The sequence below is a fragment of the Polistes fuscatus genome, unplaced genomic scaffold (assembly GCF_010416935.1).
Source record: "Polistes fuscatus isolate 324 unplaced genomic scaffold, CU_Pfus_HIC Scaffold13, whole genome shotgun sequence".
Classification (NCBI taxonomy): Eukaryota; Metazoa; Arthropoda; class Insecta; order Hymenoptera; family Vespidae; genus Polistes; species Polistes fuscatus.
This window is the reverse complement of record NW_025113031.1, coordinates 4,449,957-4,468,421: the sequence shown is the minus strand read 5'-3', so window position 1 is coordinate 4,468,421 and position 18,465 is coordinate 4,449,957. Positions and strand designations below refer to the sequence as shown.

Sequence of the window (18,465 nt, the reverse complement as noted above, 5' to 3'; positions counted from 1 at the left end):
ATATTCCAAGTAAGTTCTCACAAATATTTAATACTACTACTACTACACAACACACGTTTTTTTACTATCATACTACACTCTCACTTGACACATCTCTCGTGTGTATGATGTTTGTTGATTATTTCTTATGGGAATTATTTATTCGTATAAAAACGATGACAATTTTTGATTAATGAATCGTAGGAGAACGACGAGAAGGATGATGGTCGAATTTCCGCCATCTTCTTATCCAAACTCCCAGCAGCAACAGCAGCAGCAGCAGCAAGCACACCTATGTGTAATACCTTTCCTGAGTTAGTTTTGTGTGTGCGCGCGCGCGCGCGCGTCCTAGTTCGAAACACACCGTTTAAAAGGATACGCTACTGTCAATGAAATTTTTCTCTGTGAAAACTTCTTTTTCTTCTTTTTTTTTTCTTGTAAATATAAATTATTATTATCAGTGACGAGTATTTAACGGTGATACGAAACAGGTTTTATATATATATATGCACCTTTCGTGGTCTTATAAAAAGATGGTATGATGTATATATTTATATGATATATTAATTGTTTTATTTACGAGACAATAAACGATCTCTTTGATGAGATTTAATGATTGGAATCGTCTTTTTGTCGAGACATCTTTTTTCATTTCGAAATCAAATCGAAATTAATTTGAGAGTCCTTACGGTGACACGAGATCGACACCTGAGAATTTCTCATCAATTTCAATTAAATTGACAGAAATCGATAGATTGTTGTTTTTTTTTTCTTTTTTACCGTAGTGTTTATTGAAAACAAATCTATTCGTCATTAATTCTCAATTTATATACATAATATAGGTATAAATATATATATATGTATATATATATATATTAGAGAATCTGCTGATCGTATTAGGGCATGCCTTTTCCTCGATGCGATAGGTTAGGTCATTGACGATGACCACTCCAAAAACATTTCGAATATATCCATTGATCTTCGAAATATAGAATTTGTAATATTTAGATAACGAGATGATCGCATTTCGAAATTCTAAAAAGAAAGTTGAAGGTCGTAATCACTCGAACGTGTTGCCATCGTCATTTTCTTCACGAGTCTCAGATTTTCAAATGAATAATCACGATTTTATTAAATTGAATATATGTACAAACTAGCACGTTTTTATCACATCTCAAAATTATCTTTTTTAATATGATAATATTTAAGATAATTCAACATTCACTTTTGTTCATGACAACACATACCAAACCGACGGTCTTAGCTCCACTGTAACGTGTGATTTTCTGTCATTGACCAAAGGACCGCCTTCGTTTTGTCTGCGACACTGACGCCATCTACGAGATACGAAATATTCGATTATCATTGGTTCTTCATTTTCGCGCCATTTTTGTTTGATCCTTTTTAATGAAATCTTGAATAAAAATGTCAATATAATATAATATAAGTGTTTGTTATTAATGCAACATTTTATTTTTCATATTTAATTTAGATCAAATTATGATATTTATCAAAAAATTCTGTCGATCTTAGCGAGATATTCTTAAGAAATATTCGTAATCTGCGAAAACCCGCGTAAATGAAATGACGTCGGTAATATAGTTTCCTATAGAACAAAGATTACTTTACTAATTGGAATTTTTTTCCACGAATTTGGCAACACTGAATTGTACATTAAAAGCGCGCTATTGTAGCACGTAAATATATTTTTTTACCTTGAAAAAAAGATTTAATTGTTTTATAAAGATTAAATTATATTGTAAATAATGACTAGTTCAGTTAGTACAAATCCTTCAACTTTATTACCATTAGGTAAGTGAAATGATAATATTTTCAATATAATAATTTTGTGGTTATATATGCATCATTAGTTTTATATTTTGTTGAAAATTAATTTGTATAATATTTACAGAATTAGTTGATAAGTGTATTGGATCGAGAATACATATTATAATGAAAAATGATAAAGAAATCGTTGGTACTTTATTAGGATTTGATGATTTTGTAAATATGTTATTGGAGGATGTGACGGAAAGTGAAGCAACTCCGGAAGGTAGAAGAGTTACAAAATTAGATCAAATTCTTTTAAACGGTAGCAACATTACTATGGTTAGTATATATAATTTAAAAAAAAAAAGATCATTATTTTTGCGTATATAAATATATAATTTAATGATTAATTATTTTGTTACAGCTTGTACCCGGCGGAGAAATGCCAGACACATAAAATTACACAATTCATTTTTTTTTTCTTTTTTTTTATACATTTTCTATATATATATATATTATCTGTAAACACATTTATTTAATAATGTATAAAAATAAGTTACGGGTATACTCGCAAGTATAGAATATTATTTAATTTTAAATAAAATCTACTTATCCATTAGGATATCAAGCATATCGATCACTTCACTTGCTACTGGTCGATCTTTAATTTTTGAAGACCACATTTCTCTATACAATGATTTATATCGTCCTTCAAATTCATCATTGAGCTCTTCATCGGAAGGTCTCTTTCCTTTTATAGATAAATAAATAATAGTATGCACGTGCAATCCCGTAAATGGTACTTTTCTAGAAAGTATTTGCCAAGCTAAGACGCCTAATGAATAAATATCTGCGGCAGGACTAGGAATCATACCGCATAACACCTCTGGTGCTGCATAACCTGGCGTACTTGTCATTACCTTTAAAAAGAAAACATCAAAATGTTTTATTATCGAACTAGAATAATTATTCGTACAAACTTTTACCTACATAAGATATCTGTTCTTCGTGTACTTCATTTATTAACACAGAACTTCCAAAGTCTGTAAGTTTAGGCTGTCCACAATCTCCAATTAAAATATTTTTTGGCTTCACATCGGCATGAACGACACCCATGTTATGACAGAATTGAAGCGCGCAAGCTATATCCCTCCAAATACGAATACGTTCTCTTTTATCTAATTCTTTTTCTTCCAATTGATCTTGCAACGTGATACCGCATAATTCCATTGTTATTAACGATAAAGCAGCCCCTTCCTCGATGCTTAAAATATTGACGATATTGGCATGCCTCAATAAGCAAGCGTGTTTCTCTGAATCTATAGTATTATTTTTATTCTTTGATTTCTCCAATATTTTAGCTGCCACTTGAGTTCCTATATTATAATTTAGAGCGATCAATTAAATCCAATAATAGTATAATTTGTGTTTGATAAATTAATTAAAATTACCTTTATACACCGCCTTGTACACCGTACCAAAACCACCAGTACCTAACACGGTTCGTTGTTTATTAGGAAGACCGTTTCTAAGAATTTCTTTTCTATCAGGCGTATTGACGTTAAAAGGCGATAACTTATTTTTGTTTTCTGGCGATTTAACATAATTATTATTTGTTATAAGACTTCTAGGACTCAATAAATTCCTACAAATGATATTTCATTGAAAGGAACAACAAGACAACAGGTTTTTCTAATAAAATATTTTATTTAAATGAATGAAACGGTTTGTATTACCTTGAACTTGATATCGGAGATAAACTTCGAAGTTTAGAAATTAATCGTGGCGATGCCATTTATACGCATTAACAATTTAATATTTATATTTAATCCAAACTCGTGGAATAATTAAAGTAAATATATATATATATATTTAGGGTGAAAGATACAGAGGAAAGTAATGTCTCTTATATTTTGTATACGACGAAGAAAGGTCACAATTGACATCGGAAAAAAAATAAACAAAGATGAAATATTAAGTAAATAAGAATTTAAAACGGAAAGCAGCAATTAAAATATGTTTTATTCGGTTCTCATTTTCTATTTCTTAAGGCGTAAATCAGCTACTAAGAGCCTAATATTACTAATTATTACTTCTTAATACTGTACTATAATTAAATTATTTACAGTTTTCTTTTCTTTTTATTATTTATCTTTCTCTATTATCTCACTTCGTAACAATTAATGATCGATTCTTTTTATTTTTTCTTCATTGTGTTTTTTTTTTTTTAACAATCTTCTCTCAATATAGATAATATCAGTGGTGTGAATACAATAACGTGTGCCAAATACTACAATAATACACGGTGTGTCATTTTCTACTGACGATTTTGTGTGTTTCCTCTGTGTATATTTTTTGTAATTTGTATCTTTTACAAATTGTATATTTCTAATAAGAACATGCTTTTAAGTATCGCGAGAGTTTTTCTTTACTTTGTTATTATAATATATATTTATATATATATGTATATATCTATACATATATACTTTTTTTTTATTCTATTTTTTAATTATTTTTCTCTCAGTTTCTATCACAAGTATATAAGTATCTACCTTACTTTTGTTTGTTGTTCGTAATTGTTTTTTTCTTTTTTGTTTTTTATTCTACTTATTGTTAGAAGAGATAATAATAACTATAATAAAATGATTTAAGAGATACGTTGGAACGCATTTGCATGTAAGTACTTGTTTGTTTCTGTGTATGTGTGTGGGGGGTGTATTTGTATGTACGTATATTCAGAAGCAGAAAAAGTAAACATTTTGTTAACAATGTTGATACATATAATGATTAATAAAATATTTTGACGAATTAAAATATATATTTTTCTTTCTTACGCTCTCTTTCTCTCTCTCTCTTTCACTCTGCAAATGCACTCTTTATTGCAAAATTGCAATATGTCGTAATATACAGAGTCATATTTTAATACGATTTAAAATGTAAATATTTTCTATATTCTATATATAATTCTAATATTCTAAAAAAAGTAATGATAAAATCTTCTTCTTCTTCTTCTTTTTCTTTTTCTCCCTCTTCAATTTCTTTTTTTACTTATTTGCATTACACACTTAATAGTAAAACATTAAAACGCATGGAACTTTTGAATAAGAGTTAAAAATTAAAAGAAAATAATAAAATTGAATATATATATATATATATTCTTATCTCGATAATTAATTCTTAATGAATAAGTTTGCAAGAAAAGAAAAATAATAATAGATATTATTATAGTAATAATAATAGTATACGAAAGGATTATTAATGGAATTATTTCATTTAAGCAACTCGTTAACGTTATTGTTATAATTTCCATGATGAAATTATTAATGAATAATCAATTTTTTGTTTATAACAATTCAATTATTTTCAAAATTAAAAAAGAGAAATGTATAATATATATATTATATATATATTATCCCTTAATATAGATATATATATATATAAATTTAAATGTATGCGAAAATATTTAGTTTAGTTAAACGAAAAATCTTTTAATCTGTTCGAAAAATATAAACTTTTACATTGTTTTTGAGCTTTTAGTATCGAAAATAGCTATATCTTATAACGCAATAGTAACGTACAACGCGCTTATTACTCTTCTCAGGATGCAATGTATTAATTATTCAGGTACCTTTCTTTTAAAATACATTTTTCTTTTTCTTTTGCTATTCTTTTTTTTTCTTTGTTTTCTTTTTTTTTTCTCGTTTTGTTTTAGAGCACCACTTAGAGATTGCTTCGACGAAAAAAAATTTATTTTAATACTTTTTTTTTTTCTTCTAAAGATTAATATTTTATCTGAGATTAAGTATCGTGAGATTAAGTACTCTATTAAATATTATATAAAATGTAAGATGTTATATTTTTTTCAAGATTTAGAGACAGAGATAATATTTAAAAAGATAATGTTTAGTTTAAGTAAGTATAGAACTCTGTAGGCTGTGGGATATTAAAACGTAAAATGTATCTCGTTATTAATTATTATATCACTACACCACATACATATGTGTATGAGGATATATATATATTATATGTAAATATATAACATTAAGTTTCTCCTGAGAAGATACTGTATTAATTATATTTTCAGACATTTTCAAGCTCGACTATGTCACTCCAAAGGAGTTTTAGTGTTAATTCAATAGGAAATTAATGATTTTTATCAAGTTTTCTAATGAAGGAAGCAAAGAACTTTGTTTTCAAAATATAATTTGTTTGTTAAATAATTTGAAGCCCGTTGTCTTTTCTTTCTTTTCTTTTTATTCTTTTTTCGTTTGAATTTTGCTTTTAAAATGAAGAACGTTTGATAAACGTTTCTCACAAAACTTCTATCTTTCATACATCATTGCAATCTTCAATGATCCTTTTATTTTGTATTTTTTTTTTCTCTCTTTTTTCTTTGAGCGATCTCAAATTTGGCACTTTTTATATTTTACGTGCCCAAAAGATACGTGCACCGTTTATTTAGTTGTTGCTGTTGTTGTTTCCTGAGTAAAACTATATCTTTCTTCTCGTTCTACACACAAATAATGTGACGCCTCGAGGTATTTCGTTTAGAAGCGTCCACGATGACACGTGTCATTTCATCATCTAATATATTCTAACATTTTTCTTTTAAGACAAGTTATACATATCTCAAATTGGGCATTCATTTAGGCATGCATACGTATAATCATCACATTGCTTAATTATTTTGATCGCATATTATATCGACAGTTCATCAACTATATATACAATGTGTTTAATATAGAAAATAATGTTCACACACATGTGTTTCTTTCTCTTCTTATTTTTCATCTTCATTAGTAACTTATTTCTAGTTACCTTTCTTTCCTCTACTACAACATCAACATCAACATCAATATCAACATCAACATCATCATTATTATCATCATCATTATTATCATCATCATCATCATCATCATAGACTATATATGTTTATATATATATATATATATAGATTGATTTTATTTCTTGAATAAAATAAATGAATCTTCTTCGAGAGATTGATCGGGGACGACTCATAAGAAATTATTATTATTATTATATTATTTTTGTTTAAAGATATATATGTATATATATATATATATAGATGATAATACACGAGAATAATATATACGAATATTATTATTATTATAATTATTATTTCGTTTGGTTGTTTTGTTTCGAAGAATTAAGAGAGACACGTGGTGTTTTTTAGAGAGTAACGTTTTTTTTTTTTTAAAAAAAAAGATAAAACGTATATGAGAAAAGTTATACACCAGATGAGATAATTAGTCGTGAATATAAGGCACAGTCTAACCAGGTAGCGGAGCTTCCTCGTAAAAGTCAGGCTCCTCTTCGGTGCTTTCATGTTCGGGTTCTTTGCTATCAAGAGCACGTAATTCAGCGGGTGTAAAGAAGTGTCTCATTTGACCGCGCAGTGGTATCATCAATATTAGGAAGAACGGTAGTGCTAGGGCTGCTTGCGTACTCTTAACGATCCAGAGTATTGCTAGACACAAGATTTGTATCGTAGTGAATATGTGCATTTTATATGTTTGGACACGACGAACATAATTGGCTGTCCCGTGATGTTTAACAGGCATGAAGAAAAGCTTTACACGATCGAACAGTTGTACGCCATTTGTCGAGGATATTCCCATGTATAGGAAAACCCCTAAAAGGACGGACATAGGTACTCGTCGTAAAAGTGGTGCCATTAATACGCTAACACCCATCAGAATGGCAACTAACAACGCACTGACACGTTGTTCTATAACTTGGACTATATGCGGCTTGTCTCCAGGTGCATGTGTACGTGACATGATAGTAACAGCTGATACATGTGTTAACGAACGTACGGATGCAGCACTGCACCAAGGTGAACCCGTTAATCCACAACCAACGTTCATCAGACATACCACAACGATATCCATGTGGTAACCGTTACCTTTACGTAATTTACGTTCCTTTTTGTCGATGATGAGCCTGTATTGATACAATAATAATAATAATAATGAGAGAAAAATCATATAAAAATAATAAAAAATGGATATTTATGTAAAAATTCTTACTCGGAAATTTGAGTTTCCATGAAAACGAGGATGTAAACCAATAGTGCTGGAATGGCGCAAGCAAAAGTCATCCAAACTGGTATAGGTCGGGTTTCACCACCCGGAGAAACGAACCAATTTCTTCCAGCTACGGTTGGACTCAATCCTTCTGGTACCAATAACTTTTCCGTTTGTACTTTGGCCAAATAATCGATTAAGACGAATACGATAATACTAATGGGTACACCAAAATCACCGAATGCTCTTCTTGCGCTACGGCCAAGGTAATGACTGTTACGGAAGATTCGTAAATAATAAGCACCTAGGAACGTGCCTAAGCATAATATTGTACACATTAATGCGGTGTTTGGTTGATTTATCAAGACTCCTCCGTCATCTTGTTTAGGTATAAGCGTTCGCATGTCGTCATAAGCGACTGATATTTCCGTACCGTTCCAAGTTTCGTATATGATTTTGATTTCGGTCACGTTTATCGGCTGAGTTTGATTGCTGTCGGGTAAAAAGTTGTATTCCTCTAATAACGGATTACGTACGAAATAATTGTACAATTTGATGAACGTCTCGACTATGTAAAGAAGGGAAATCAATCCCGTGAATATTTCTTCGGTAAAACGTGTGAATAATCTAACCAAAACCGAACCTTCGACGGAAGCTATAGCTAATGCTATTATACCCATCCAAGCACCGATATAAACCCTTACGGTAAGGAACTCAACTTCATTAGCCTTGCAAAATTTATAGAGACTCTCGTCAAACAGTAGAAGGGGTCCTGTAGTGCCGATAATGACCAATGGTTGAGTAGCAAACAATGCCATAATTACTCCTGTCCATGAACCGGATACCAAAGTTTCCGAAATTCCAATGGTATTATGTGTCTTGTCACTCATCAATCCGCCGAATGTTATTGCTGCACAGAGTGCTGCGAAATACATGAAAATTGCTGCTGCTATACAGGAAGAACTTAATCCGTCGGTAAAATCGGATAGATAATGAGGATAACGTCTTTTTATGTCGTTTATTATACCCCCAAAGGGACGTCGTGTTCTGCGTAAGGGGTCGTCACCGTCAGGTGGCTTCTTTTCTTCTTCTCCAGCGAGTAGAGCTAAAATAATATTATTTTCCAAATATATATATATAAATTAATCAATTATATAATGATACCAACAAATAATTTGAATAAATAATTTGTACCCTTTTTAATAGCTGCTTCACTTTGAACAGGTTTAGTCTTTTCTTCAAGAGCCTTAGCCTTTCTTTTTCTAATAGCTTCACTTTTTGCTTTTAATTCGTTGAACGGTAACAAAGCTTGCCTTTCCCAATCCCCAGGTGGTAATACGATAGAATCGTCAAGGAATTCGTTAATGGCAGACAGTAATTCTCTTCTTTCGTTAGCCTTGTAAGCAACTTTATGGAAAGAAGTATTTGCCATCAACGTGGCAATAGATCTACCAATTTCATGATAATCCAAATCACCGTTTCTTGGACCCAACAATGTGAACATGAATCTTACTGGTATTTTAACTTCCGTTATAGCTGGTATAAATATACCTTCGGCCAATCTGACAAAAGCTATGGTAGGTTGATCGAGAAAATCAACGGCACCTACGAGTACTATCGTAGCTTCGGCACCAGCTGGAATTCTTTTCAATATGTGCTCGTTTTGTCCCTTTTTAAGATCCTCGTTGCTGCTTGTAAATGTTAATTCTTCTTTCATATCTACCACGGCGTGATTACTGTTATCCAAGGCCAAATTGGACGAGACGATTTTCGGCTTAGTGTCGTTCAAATTCTGTGAAATAAAATTTAAATATATTTTTTTTTTTGAATTTTTTTTTTTTCTTTTTTTTCAAATTTTAAATTGCATCGTTTTTGATATTCGTGATAATACACATAATATGTGGTGTTCAAAGATAGAACGGGCATAGGTTTTCTGATTCGGTTCAAATACCACACGGCTGTTGTATGTTTCTGTATTAAAAAAATTAAAGAAAAAAAAAAAGATATAAGATTAGAAATGTATCTGATATCATTTGTACATTTTTCTTTGGACTAGATATTCTAGATATCTACAGTTTATATTCTAAATTTTCTAGATCAACTAATGTCAGGTAATAGGAAATCCTATGCACCGCTTGAGATATAATGACACGAAATATACATATGCGAATTAATGAGAAGAAACTAATGAAAAGAGAGAAAAAATAAAAAACATGACAAGATTCAAATGATAAAAGATATATATAAACAAGGTGCAAAAATACCTAATTAAAATTGGAAAGCGAAGAAAATTCGTTGCTATTGATAAATAAACAAATAGTAATATATCATTAAAAAAGGTCTAAGTATGATTTTTGAATGGAAAAAAAGAAAAAGAAAAAAATAGGAGCCCTCGAATAAAAGGAAGAATAAAAATGTAAGAGAAAACAAAAATGTCTGACTATATTTAAGAAAACAAAATAAAAGGGTGCTAAAATTTTGTGTGTCCATGAACTTACAGGTCGTATCATTTAATGGATTTTAATATAATTTCCGTTTGAGTTTTCATACTTTAACAAGGTGAGATAAAGTATGATTATTGGACCTTGTAAATTCATGTTAAGAGATATGGTCTTAACGAAGAATGCAGATATTAACTTTGACGAGTATAGCTTATGAAGAAGAATAAAGAAAATAACGAAAAATAAAAGAAAATAATCCAAAAGTTAGCGTAATAATAATAATAATAATAATAAAAAAAAATAAACGTAAAATAAAAGATTAGTAACTGCATTCAAATAATTCGGGATACGAATGTTGTTGTTATTTTTACATTTTGGGTTACATGGTTTTCAGTGGCTCCTCGTGCAGCCTCTTCTTCCTCCAGCCAGATGGACTGTGGAAATGACATTGGGTAAATTACATTTCCCCCTAATTAAAAAAACATACTTCAAACATTTTCCCTGCTAATTTACGAACTATACTATACGATTGGGATTTGTTTACTATTATCATTATCAACAGGACTCGTATTTTCTTGAATTTATGTATCATTTTAAAAGGAGAAAAAAATAAAAAAGAATATATTAGAAGTATTAAACGAACAACACACTAAGAATATAAATCATTTTCATGTCTACCGATTAGACAAGACCTGAAGTTGTGATCATCCAAGAACCTGTATATATATCCATCTAATTCACCTAAAAACACACATGACAGATACGATATTATTAACTAACTAACCTGTAAACTAGTGTAACTGGAGTAGTTACGTTTTCCACCAAAACGAAATCCTCGATCGTGTTCGTGGACGTGTCTGTGTTTCAATAGAAGAGCTCTCATGATAACCGATCTATCCTCTGGAAGTATTAACTCTTCTATCACCATTTGTTCTACCATTCTATAGGTAAGTCCGGGTAGGTCCTTTTCCTCAAGGTCGAGCAGTACAACACCGGTTTCGAGACATCGACGAAGATTTAGCAACGAATGAAAGCTCAACGATGCAACGTGCGGTCTGCCCCACCTGTCAGCACCCTCTTCGACATCTTCCTCGTATTTGATCCAACGCGCTGTTTCTCTCCATTCCCGTTCCTCGCCAACCCCATGAAGTTCGTCCAATTGTACGAACACCTCGTGGGGCGAATGGTCGTACATTTTTTTGAAAGCTTCATGGGGTATCCCACCTTCCTTTCTTCGGCCAATCTGTACCGTGGAATGAGCAGCCTTGTGACGTCTCATTCCACGTGGATCGTCGCTCCTGTGAGATTCCAAATCGTCTATGTCCAATTCCTGAAGTGTACTTGCTTCCTCCGGTTGGACGCTCACTCTCCTGGCAAGGATACCAGGACCATCTGGAAGACCAGCTCCAGAACGTTTTCTCCATTGTGGATCCTCTTGTAAAGAGTATTTTCTGGATTTGTGATGGTGTCTTCTATAAACGAATCAATTATAAAAAAGTATCCCTTCATTTTTATTCTTTTTTTATATATTGTAGGATTCGTGAAAAAAATTTGGCCGTTGGACTGACTGAACCACCAGGATTCGAACCCGGATCTTCCGCTTTCCGGGAGTCTGCTCTTTAACCATTGAGCTATCCAGGGCCCACCGTCCAATCTTTTCACGAATGCCTATTTAAGTATTTGGCTTGGAGATGCTCGCATCCCAAAATATTGTATATATATATTTTTGTTTGTTTGATAATTTTCAACTAGGTTTTTTAACTTGAAACTTATTTTAATATGAATATCATGTAGTATTGTATATTATAATCTATTGTATTCCTGTCATTTTTTATATGTTATAGGGAAAGTGGGGACCTGCAGGAATTGTGAGCTTTTTCTAGGTATTGCCCACAATGCCAAACGGTTTTTGGCAATGTAGGAAACAGAAGAATTGTTATCTTATCAGGTAACAGATACACACACACAACAAAGTATAGTATAGTGGCACGCATAGTTTCAGAAACCCGCTCTATGCTCGCTTTTGTGTGTGTGTGTGTGTGTGTGTGTGTGTGTGTGGGTGGGTGTGCCTTTTTCCCGATAGTTTATTCTTCTCAACATTGTTTAAATAATAATTTGATATTCTATAGGATACCAAAGTATTATGTACAATGCCTAGGAAAAATTCGTGACAATTGTTCTGTTTCTTACATTGCCAAAAATTGCTTGGCATTGTGGGCAATGCCTAGGAAAAGCTCACAATCCCTGCAAGTCCCACTTTTCCTATATAACATATTACATTTTCTAACTATACTCAAACTGTTAAAAATGAAATCCTTTTGAAGATTGTTGTAATTATGAAGCGGATAGGTCGAATTTTCCGAATGATTAGGTATTATACAAGTTTTATGTCATATTTAATCAATTTTTTTGTCCTATTGTGTTTTATAAATTGTATGCATTTGGTATTACAATATCTATTACGTGTACAGTTTTGTTTAACTCGTCTATTCTCTTAGCGAGAGTTGTTCTGCCTTTAAGTTATTATTATTATTATCATCATCATCATCATCATCATCATCGTAATCGTCATTATCATCATTATTATTATTATAGAATAGGAATCTGTATAATCTAATTCTGTTACACCCGTCAGCCAGTGTCGTGTACAGGTTTCTTTAAAAGAAAAGTAGTATGCGAACAAGTGCCAGCACCATTTTGGTACTGACCCTGACAGTGAATTAATCGTCTAGAGTCTTACGTCAGTTGACAGACAAAAGACAAGCACGAGATACAAACGTGCCGGTGGATAATAATCTGTATCAAAAATCTTCTTCTAATCTTATAAAAGTTAACATTTCTGATATTATCATTTCAACCCATAACCACCTTGAGAAAAAGGATTCAATTCAATATTTTTCTTTGATTTCTTTTTCGAATAATGAAATGATTTTGATGATTATAGAGAAAGAACAAAATTCAATTGTCTCAACGACACCAAATATACCGTTTTTTGATTTGTCCAATCCGCAAACGTTCGGGTGTACGTTCACGATAATTGTTGAACATGTTTGCAGAATTGTTGGGAGATGTCAAACGATCGATATCATTTTGAAAGCTAAATTTATTTTTGATTTAAACAAACAAAACGAGAAAAAATACACTCAGGTAGATGATGATTAGTTCTTCTTCTACCGTCACTAATACCACGTTGTTAATGCACGACAAAAACGATTAGACTATCTTCTAGGACAATGAGAGTCCGGTCTTCTCAACCAAGAAGATCGGAAATACGCTACGAATCTCTGGCTGATAGCCATGGCACCGAATGAATACTCTCAACGAGTTCCTTTCGAGCTAACAAGAGGTACACCCCGTTCTGTAATTTTTCTTTACTCGGTGGACACGTGTTTAAAACTCGTGACGATGACCAACGACGATACATCTTTTTGGATTAGTTTTCTTCATTTATTATTATTATTATTATTATTATTAAAGAAGTATTGTGTAATATAGGGTAAAAAATATATATCATAGAATGAAAAGTTTTACTTAATATTTTCGTAGTGTAAAAAATATAAGTAAAGCTAAATTATTTGAAATAAATTAATTTAACGTTAATAATTATAAACAATTATTAGATTTATATAGTTATATCATTTTCGTTGACTATGATATTATTACTTGTTGTTAAATTAGAATATGTTATTTCTTTACAAATGTTAAATCCAAATTGAGTGTATCGTTTTTGTTCTTATCCCAACACAAAACCATAAAACAACAACAGATGAATATATTTTATAAAATGAAATTTGAAATATTAAAACTTACTTGTGCTCGGATTTATGATGTCTTCGACATTTACGATCGTCCTCGTGACCAGCAGCAGCAGTCCAAGATACTGGCGGTGAGGTTGATGTTGTTCCTTGATGAGAATTATGATTATTATTATTATTATTATGATGATGATGATGATAATGTTGATGATGCTGATTGTGATGATTTTGATGATGATTATTATCATCCGCGTTTAAACTGTTCGAATCTTCTTCGCGTATGTTTTCAAATTGTACTCTTGGGCTACCAATTGATGTCGAACCGTCACTGAAACCGGAAGCAGCAGCTCTTTCTGAAATTTGTGCCTCGCTACCGCTGCTAATTATATTCTCGGTTTCTTCCGTTGTTTCTTCGTCAATTTCGGCATCGTTTGTAGCTGCTGACGATGGACCATTGTCCAATACGTTAACGTCGTTTCCATGTCCTATTATGTTTTGACCATTTCTTTCCTCCTCTTCTGGGCTCACCTCCGCCGTTGATCCTTCACTATATGGTACGAAAACACGTAACGTGATGTTTTTATTTGATTATTTGTCAATTGTTTTTCTTTTTTCTTTCTTACAATTAATTGTGAATGGGAGTACATATTAAATCTACCATAATTGATCAAATTATATTGAAATGCACATTTTTGTAATTTGTAAATAATAACGGTGATAATAAATAAAATTTTGATTAGTTATTTCTAATTTAATTGTATGGGAATACAATTAATAGTAAAACGACAAAAATATAGTTATGAGTTTGATCTCAAAAAGTTATGTTTAAATTGTTAATATTTTATTTTTGTAATTAATTCCAATATTTAGAGATTTCTTTTTTTAATGATGTGCAACTCATTAATATATATTATTTTCTATGTAAAAACCACGCTCGATTAAATGACATGGCATCTTGCAATTTGTAAATAATAACGGTGATAATAAATAAAATTTAAATTATTTATTACTAATTTAATTGTATAGGAATACAATTAATAATAAAATGATAAAAATATAGTTATGGGTTTGATCAAAAATTTATGTTTAAATTATTAATATTTTATTTTTGTAATTAATTCTAATATTGAAAAATTTCTTTTTAATGATACGTAACTTATTAATATATATCAGGTTCTATGAGCCATCTATAGGAAAATGACGGAAGCAAACTTGTATATCTAATATAATATATAAAAATGAATAATATATTAAATAATAATAAATAAATTATAATACATGTTTATTTGTATTTTTAATATATTTCATATTTTTATAGTAAATTTTATTTTTCAATATAAATGGTATATTTATTATACCACCATACACATATTGGTATTTTATAAATAAGATTATAAATAAGATTTCATATATCTTATGATATATGAAATGTTAAGTTTCAAATGTCAAACGTTTTATTTCCAACATTAATTATTGATCAAATCAATAACGATTGATTATTGTTGATATTGTTAAACAAAAAAAGAAAAAAGAAAGCAAGAACAATTGATAACAAATAACTCACGGTGAAAGATGTCGTCTCATAGATCTCGAGTGTAAACTTTTTAGTGGCATGTGGGGATGTGGATAACTTCTTTTACGATGTTCTGCAAAAAATATATTAATTAATATGTAAACATATAAATAATATTACTTATTATATTTTTTTTTTTTATAAAATATCGTAGCACTACATTGATTTTGTTTATCGAAAAATTTAAACAAATAAAAAACAACAATGTACCTTTGATATTTGATTTAAGGGGTTAACATAAGAAAAAAAAACATTAAAAAAAAGGTATTGAATTTAATATAACAAAAAAAAAATAATTACTTTTTGGTCCACCCCCCCCTCCCCCAACCATTAATATTTCAAATTATTCATAAAACTTATTACGCATACGTGTAAAATAAATTTAAATAATTATTAATTAAATAAAATAATAATAATTAATAAAATAATTATTTTGTATATATTATTAATAGCTGCGTCAAAAAAAAAAAGAAAAATGTTTAATTTAATAAATCTATTTTTGTTTTCAAGCACCAAAAGGTGACGTAATTAAATCTGTTGCTCATTAATTTTGTTAAAAATTTGGATTAGTTACGATTAAGGTCATGGTCTCCATATCGTGGTGGTCCTCGATCACGATCACGTTCGGATCCTGCTGATTCCGTGGGTGAACCAAGCCGGGCTACGTCGAATTTTTCTCCGACGTCCATCGCGAAAACCTTCTCCATCTCCTCGTCGAGTTCTGGAACCGTTTCCGCGCCATGCCCGTCGACCTTCAACGTAATCAATATATTATTAAACATTTCTTTTTTTCTTCTTCTTTTTAAAATGAAAAACAAAAAAAATAATTATTATTAATTATTTTCACATAATCTTATATAATAGAATAATATTAATATTAAAATCTATAAAACACTCGATCAAATTACATCTAATCAATATAATTATAATAATAATTATAATATAATAATTATAATAATAATTATATTATAATTATTATGATTAATTATAATATTTATTAATATTATATATATATATATTTAATTAATATAATTAATCATAATATTTAATTAATATAATTATTTATTATTATATATATTTATATATATATTTTTATTTATTATTATATATATTTATTATATATATTTATCATAATATTTAATTATGATTAATTATATTAATTAAATAAATTTAATATTTTTTTTGTTTTCTTTTATTAATAAGAAAAATTATTAATTATTTTGACATAATAGAATTTTTTTATAATAGAATTAACATTAAATCACAACCCCGCTAGATCCTGTAATTTTTAAACAAACAAGATGTAGATTATATTTATTTTGTATAGATTATATTTTTATAAATCATTTATAAATAAAGGAAAATATATTGTTCGTTATATCCAATTGGCTAAAATTTCATTCTATATTAACATATATATGTTATATCTTTTTTTTAAACGATAGGACTAAGTATAAATGTATAGGTTAAGTGTTAAGGGTTAGTATAATGTTTATTTAATTTTTAAATAACCAAGAAAAAATACTATGAAATTAGTTCAATTTTTAATACGATATTATATAACAAATTATTTCACAAAGATTTTTTCGTAAAATAAAAACAAACAAATAAACGATTAACAATTTTAATTAAATAATTGTATTATTAAATTTAATCGAATTGTATAAAAAAAATAAATACCGTAAATTAATAATTTTAAACTATTTCTTTTTTTTTTTTTATAGCAGAAAATAAAATTCATTCGTTCGGTAATTATAAAAACGTAGTAGCAATTATTATTATTATTTTTGTTTTTATTTTGTTTTCCAAACTATGTTCATACTTTAATAACGCGAAACAATTCCAATTTAATTAAACGATAGTAATTTATTCATCAGAGAGAATATTTGAAAACGTGCAGTTAAATCATCCGTTTGAAAACGATTTAAAGGAGTCGACAATGTAAAGGGAGAGTTCTATAATAAAGTTCAGTTAAATAGACAACATTTTTGCTGGGTACAGTTTGGTACGGCATGGTACTGCACGTTATGGAATATGTCGGATAATAACGAGCGTGTGCTCATTTCAACTATGTCTTGGTTAAAAAAGAATAAAAAAGACAAGACGAGAGAAATAGAACATAAAAGAAGCAAAAGAGAAAATAATAAATGAATAAGTAAAAATAAGAAACAATTGAACTCATTTTTACAGTTGCATCGTTCATGTTCTGATGATCGTTATTGAATAATTTCTAATATAAATATATATTTGAATTTGAGAAACATTTTTAAGATATTTTTAATAGATATATACTTCATTGGAAAAATAAATGAAAAAGTAACAATAAGAAATAATTAAACTCATTTTTATAGTTGTATCGTTCATGTTCTGATGATCGTTACTGAATAATTTCTAATATAAATATATATTTGAATTTGAAAAACATTTTTAAGATATTTTTAATAGATATATACTTCATTGGGAAAATAAATGAAAAAGTAACAATAAGAAACAATTGAACTCATTTTTATAAGTGTATCGTATGTTCTGATGATCGTTATTGAATAATTTCTAATTTATAAATATATATTTGAATTTAAAAAACATTTTTAAGATATTTTTAATAGATATACTTATTGGGAAAATAAATGAAAAAGTAACAATAAGAAACAATTGAACTCATTTTTATAAGTGTATCGTTCATGTTCTGATGATCGTTATTGAATAATTTCTAATTTATAAATATATATTTGAATTTGAAACATTTTAAAGATATTTTAACTACTTTATTGGGGAGTAAATGTAATTCTATTTAAACAAAAAATTAAATAAACATAGAATAAGTTGACTATTTCTTATATTTTATTCTTTATATAATTATTATCAAATAATTTTAGATATAGTTAGATTGATAATATTAT

General features: G+C 29.2%; 3 protein-coding genes and 1 long non-coding RNA gene across 4 annotated transcripts; 1 reads left to right on the top strand and 3 right to left on the bottom strand.

Annotated features, from left to right (window-relative positions):
* Positions 1–125: 125 nt before the first annotated feature.
* On the bottom strand, positions 126–1,262 carry LOC122513694. Its single transcript, XR_006302826.1, has 2 exons — positions 1,227–1,262; positions 126–271 (listed from the first exon to the last, which is right to left on the bottom strand). It is a non-coding gene; the product is annotated as an uncharacterized LOC122513694 (long non-coding RNA).
* A 357-nt stretch (positions 1,263–1,619) lies between these two features.
* Positions 1,620–2,380, top strand: LOC122513692 (U6 snRNA-associated Sm-like protein LSm5). Its single transcript, XM_043630124.1, has 3 exons — positions 1,620–1,791; positions 1,892–2,088; positions 2,174–2,380. The coding sequence occupies exons 1-3, from the start codon at positions 1,746–1,748 to the stop codon at positions 2,204–2,206; spliced, it is 276 nt and encodes a 91-aa protein (XP_043486059.1). The 5' UTR covers positions 1,620–1,745; the 3' UTR covers positions 2,207–2,380.
* Positions 2,283–3,544, bottom strand: LOC122513944 (serine/threonine-protein kinase mos). The gene is made up of 4 exons (XM_043630481.1): positions 3,486–3,544; positions 3,201–3,400; positions 2,740–3,125; positions 2,283–2,669 (listed from the first exon to the last, which is right to left on the bottom strand). The coding sequence occupies exons 1-4, from the start codon at positions 3,542–3,544 to the stop codon at positions 2,355–2,357; spliced, it is 960 nt and encodes a 319-aa protein (XP_043486416.1). The 3' UTR covers positions 2,283–2,354.
* A 3,349-nt stretch (positions 3,545–6,893) lies between these two features.
* LOC122513704 (band 3 anion transport protein) lies at positions 6,894–16,317 on the bottom strand (the record flags this gene model as incomplete). Its single annotated transcript, XM_043630143.1, is given in 8 exon segments — positions 6,894–7,713; positions 7,800–8,901; positions 8,991–9,588; positions 10,609–10,671; positions 11,022–11,709; positions 14,048–14,539; positions 15,557–15,638; positions 16,140–16,317. Coding segments are annotated over 8 exon segments (3,876 nt in total), but the record flags the coding sequence as incomplete, so codon positions are not given.
* Between the last annotated feature and the right edge of the window lie 2,148 nt (positions 16,318–18,465).

What these genes read in the sequence shown, in the direction of transcription:
- LOC122513692 (XM_043630124.1), top strand. Translation starts at nt 1,746, where the DNA reads ATGACTAGTTCAGTTAGTACAAATCCTTCAACTTTATTACCATTAG. An exon ending in TTCAACTTTATTACCATTAG is followed by an intron (nt 1,792 to 1,891) that starts GTAAGTGAAATG and finishes TAATATTTACAG; the next exon opens with AATTAGTTGATAAGTGTATT. An exon ending in ACGGTAGCAACATTACTATG is followed by an intron (nt 2,089 to 2,173) that starts GTTAGTATATAT and finishes ATTTTGTTACAG; the next exon opens with CTTGTACCCGGCGGAGAAAT.
- LOC122513944 (XM_043630481.1), bottom strand. Translation starts at nt 3,544, where the DNA reads ATGGCATCGCCACGATTAATTTCTAAACTTCGAAGTTTATCTCCGATA. An exon ending in GTACAAGGCGGTGTATAAAG is followed by an intron (nt 3,126 to 3,200) that starts GTAATTTTAATT and finishes ATTATAATATAG; the next exon opens with GAACTCAAGTGGCAGCTAAA. An exon ending in ACGAAGAACAGATATCTTAT is followed by an intron (nt 2,670 to 2,739) that starts GTAGGTAAAAGT and finishes TTCTTTTTAAAG; the next exon opens with GTAATGACAAGTACGCCAGG.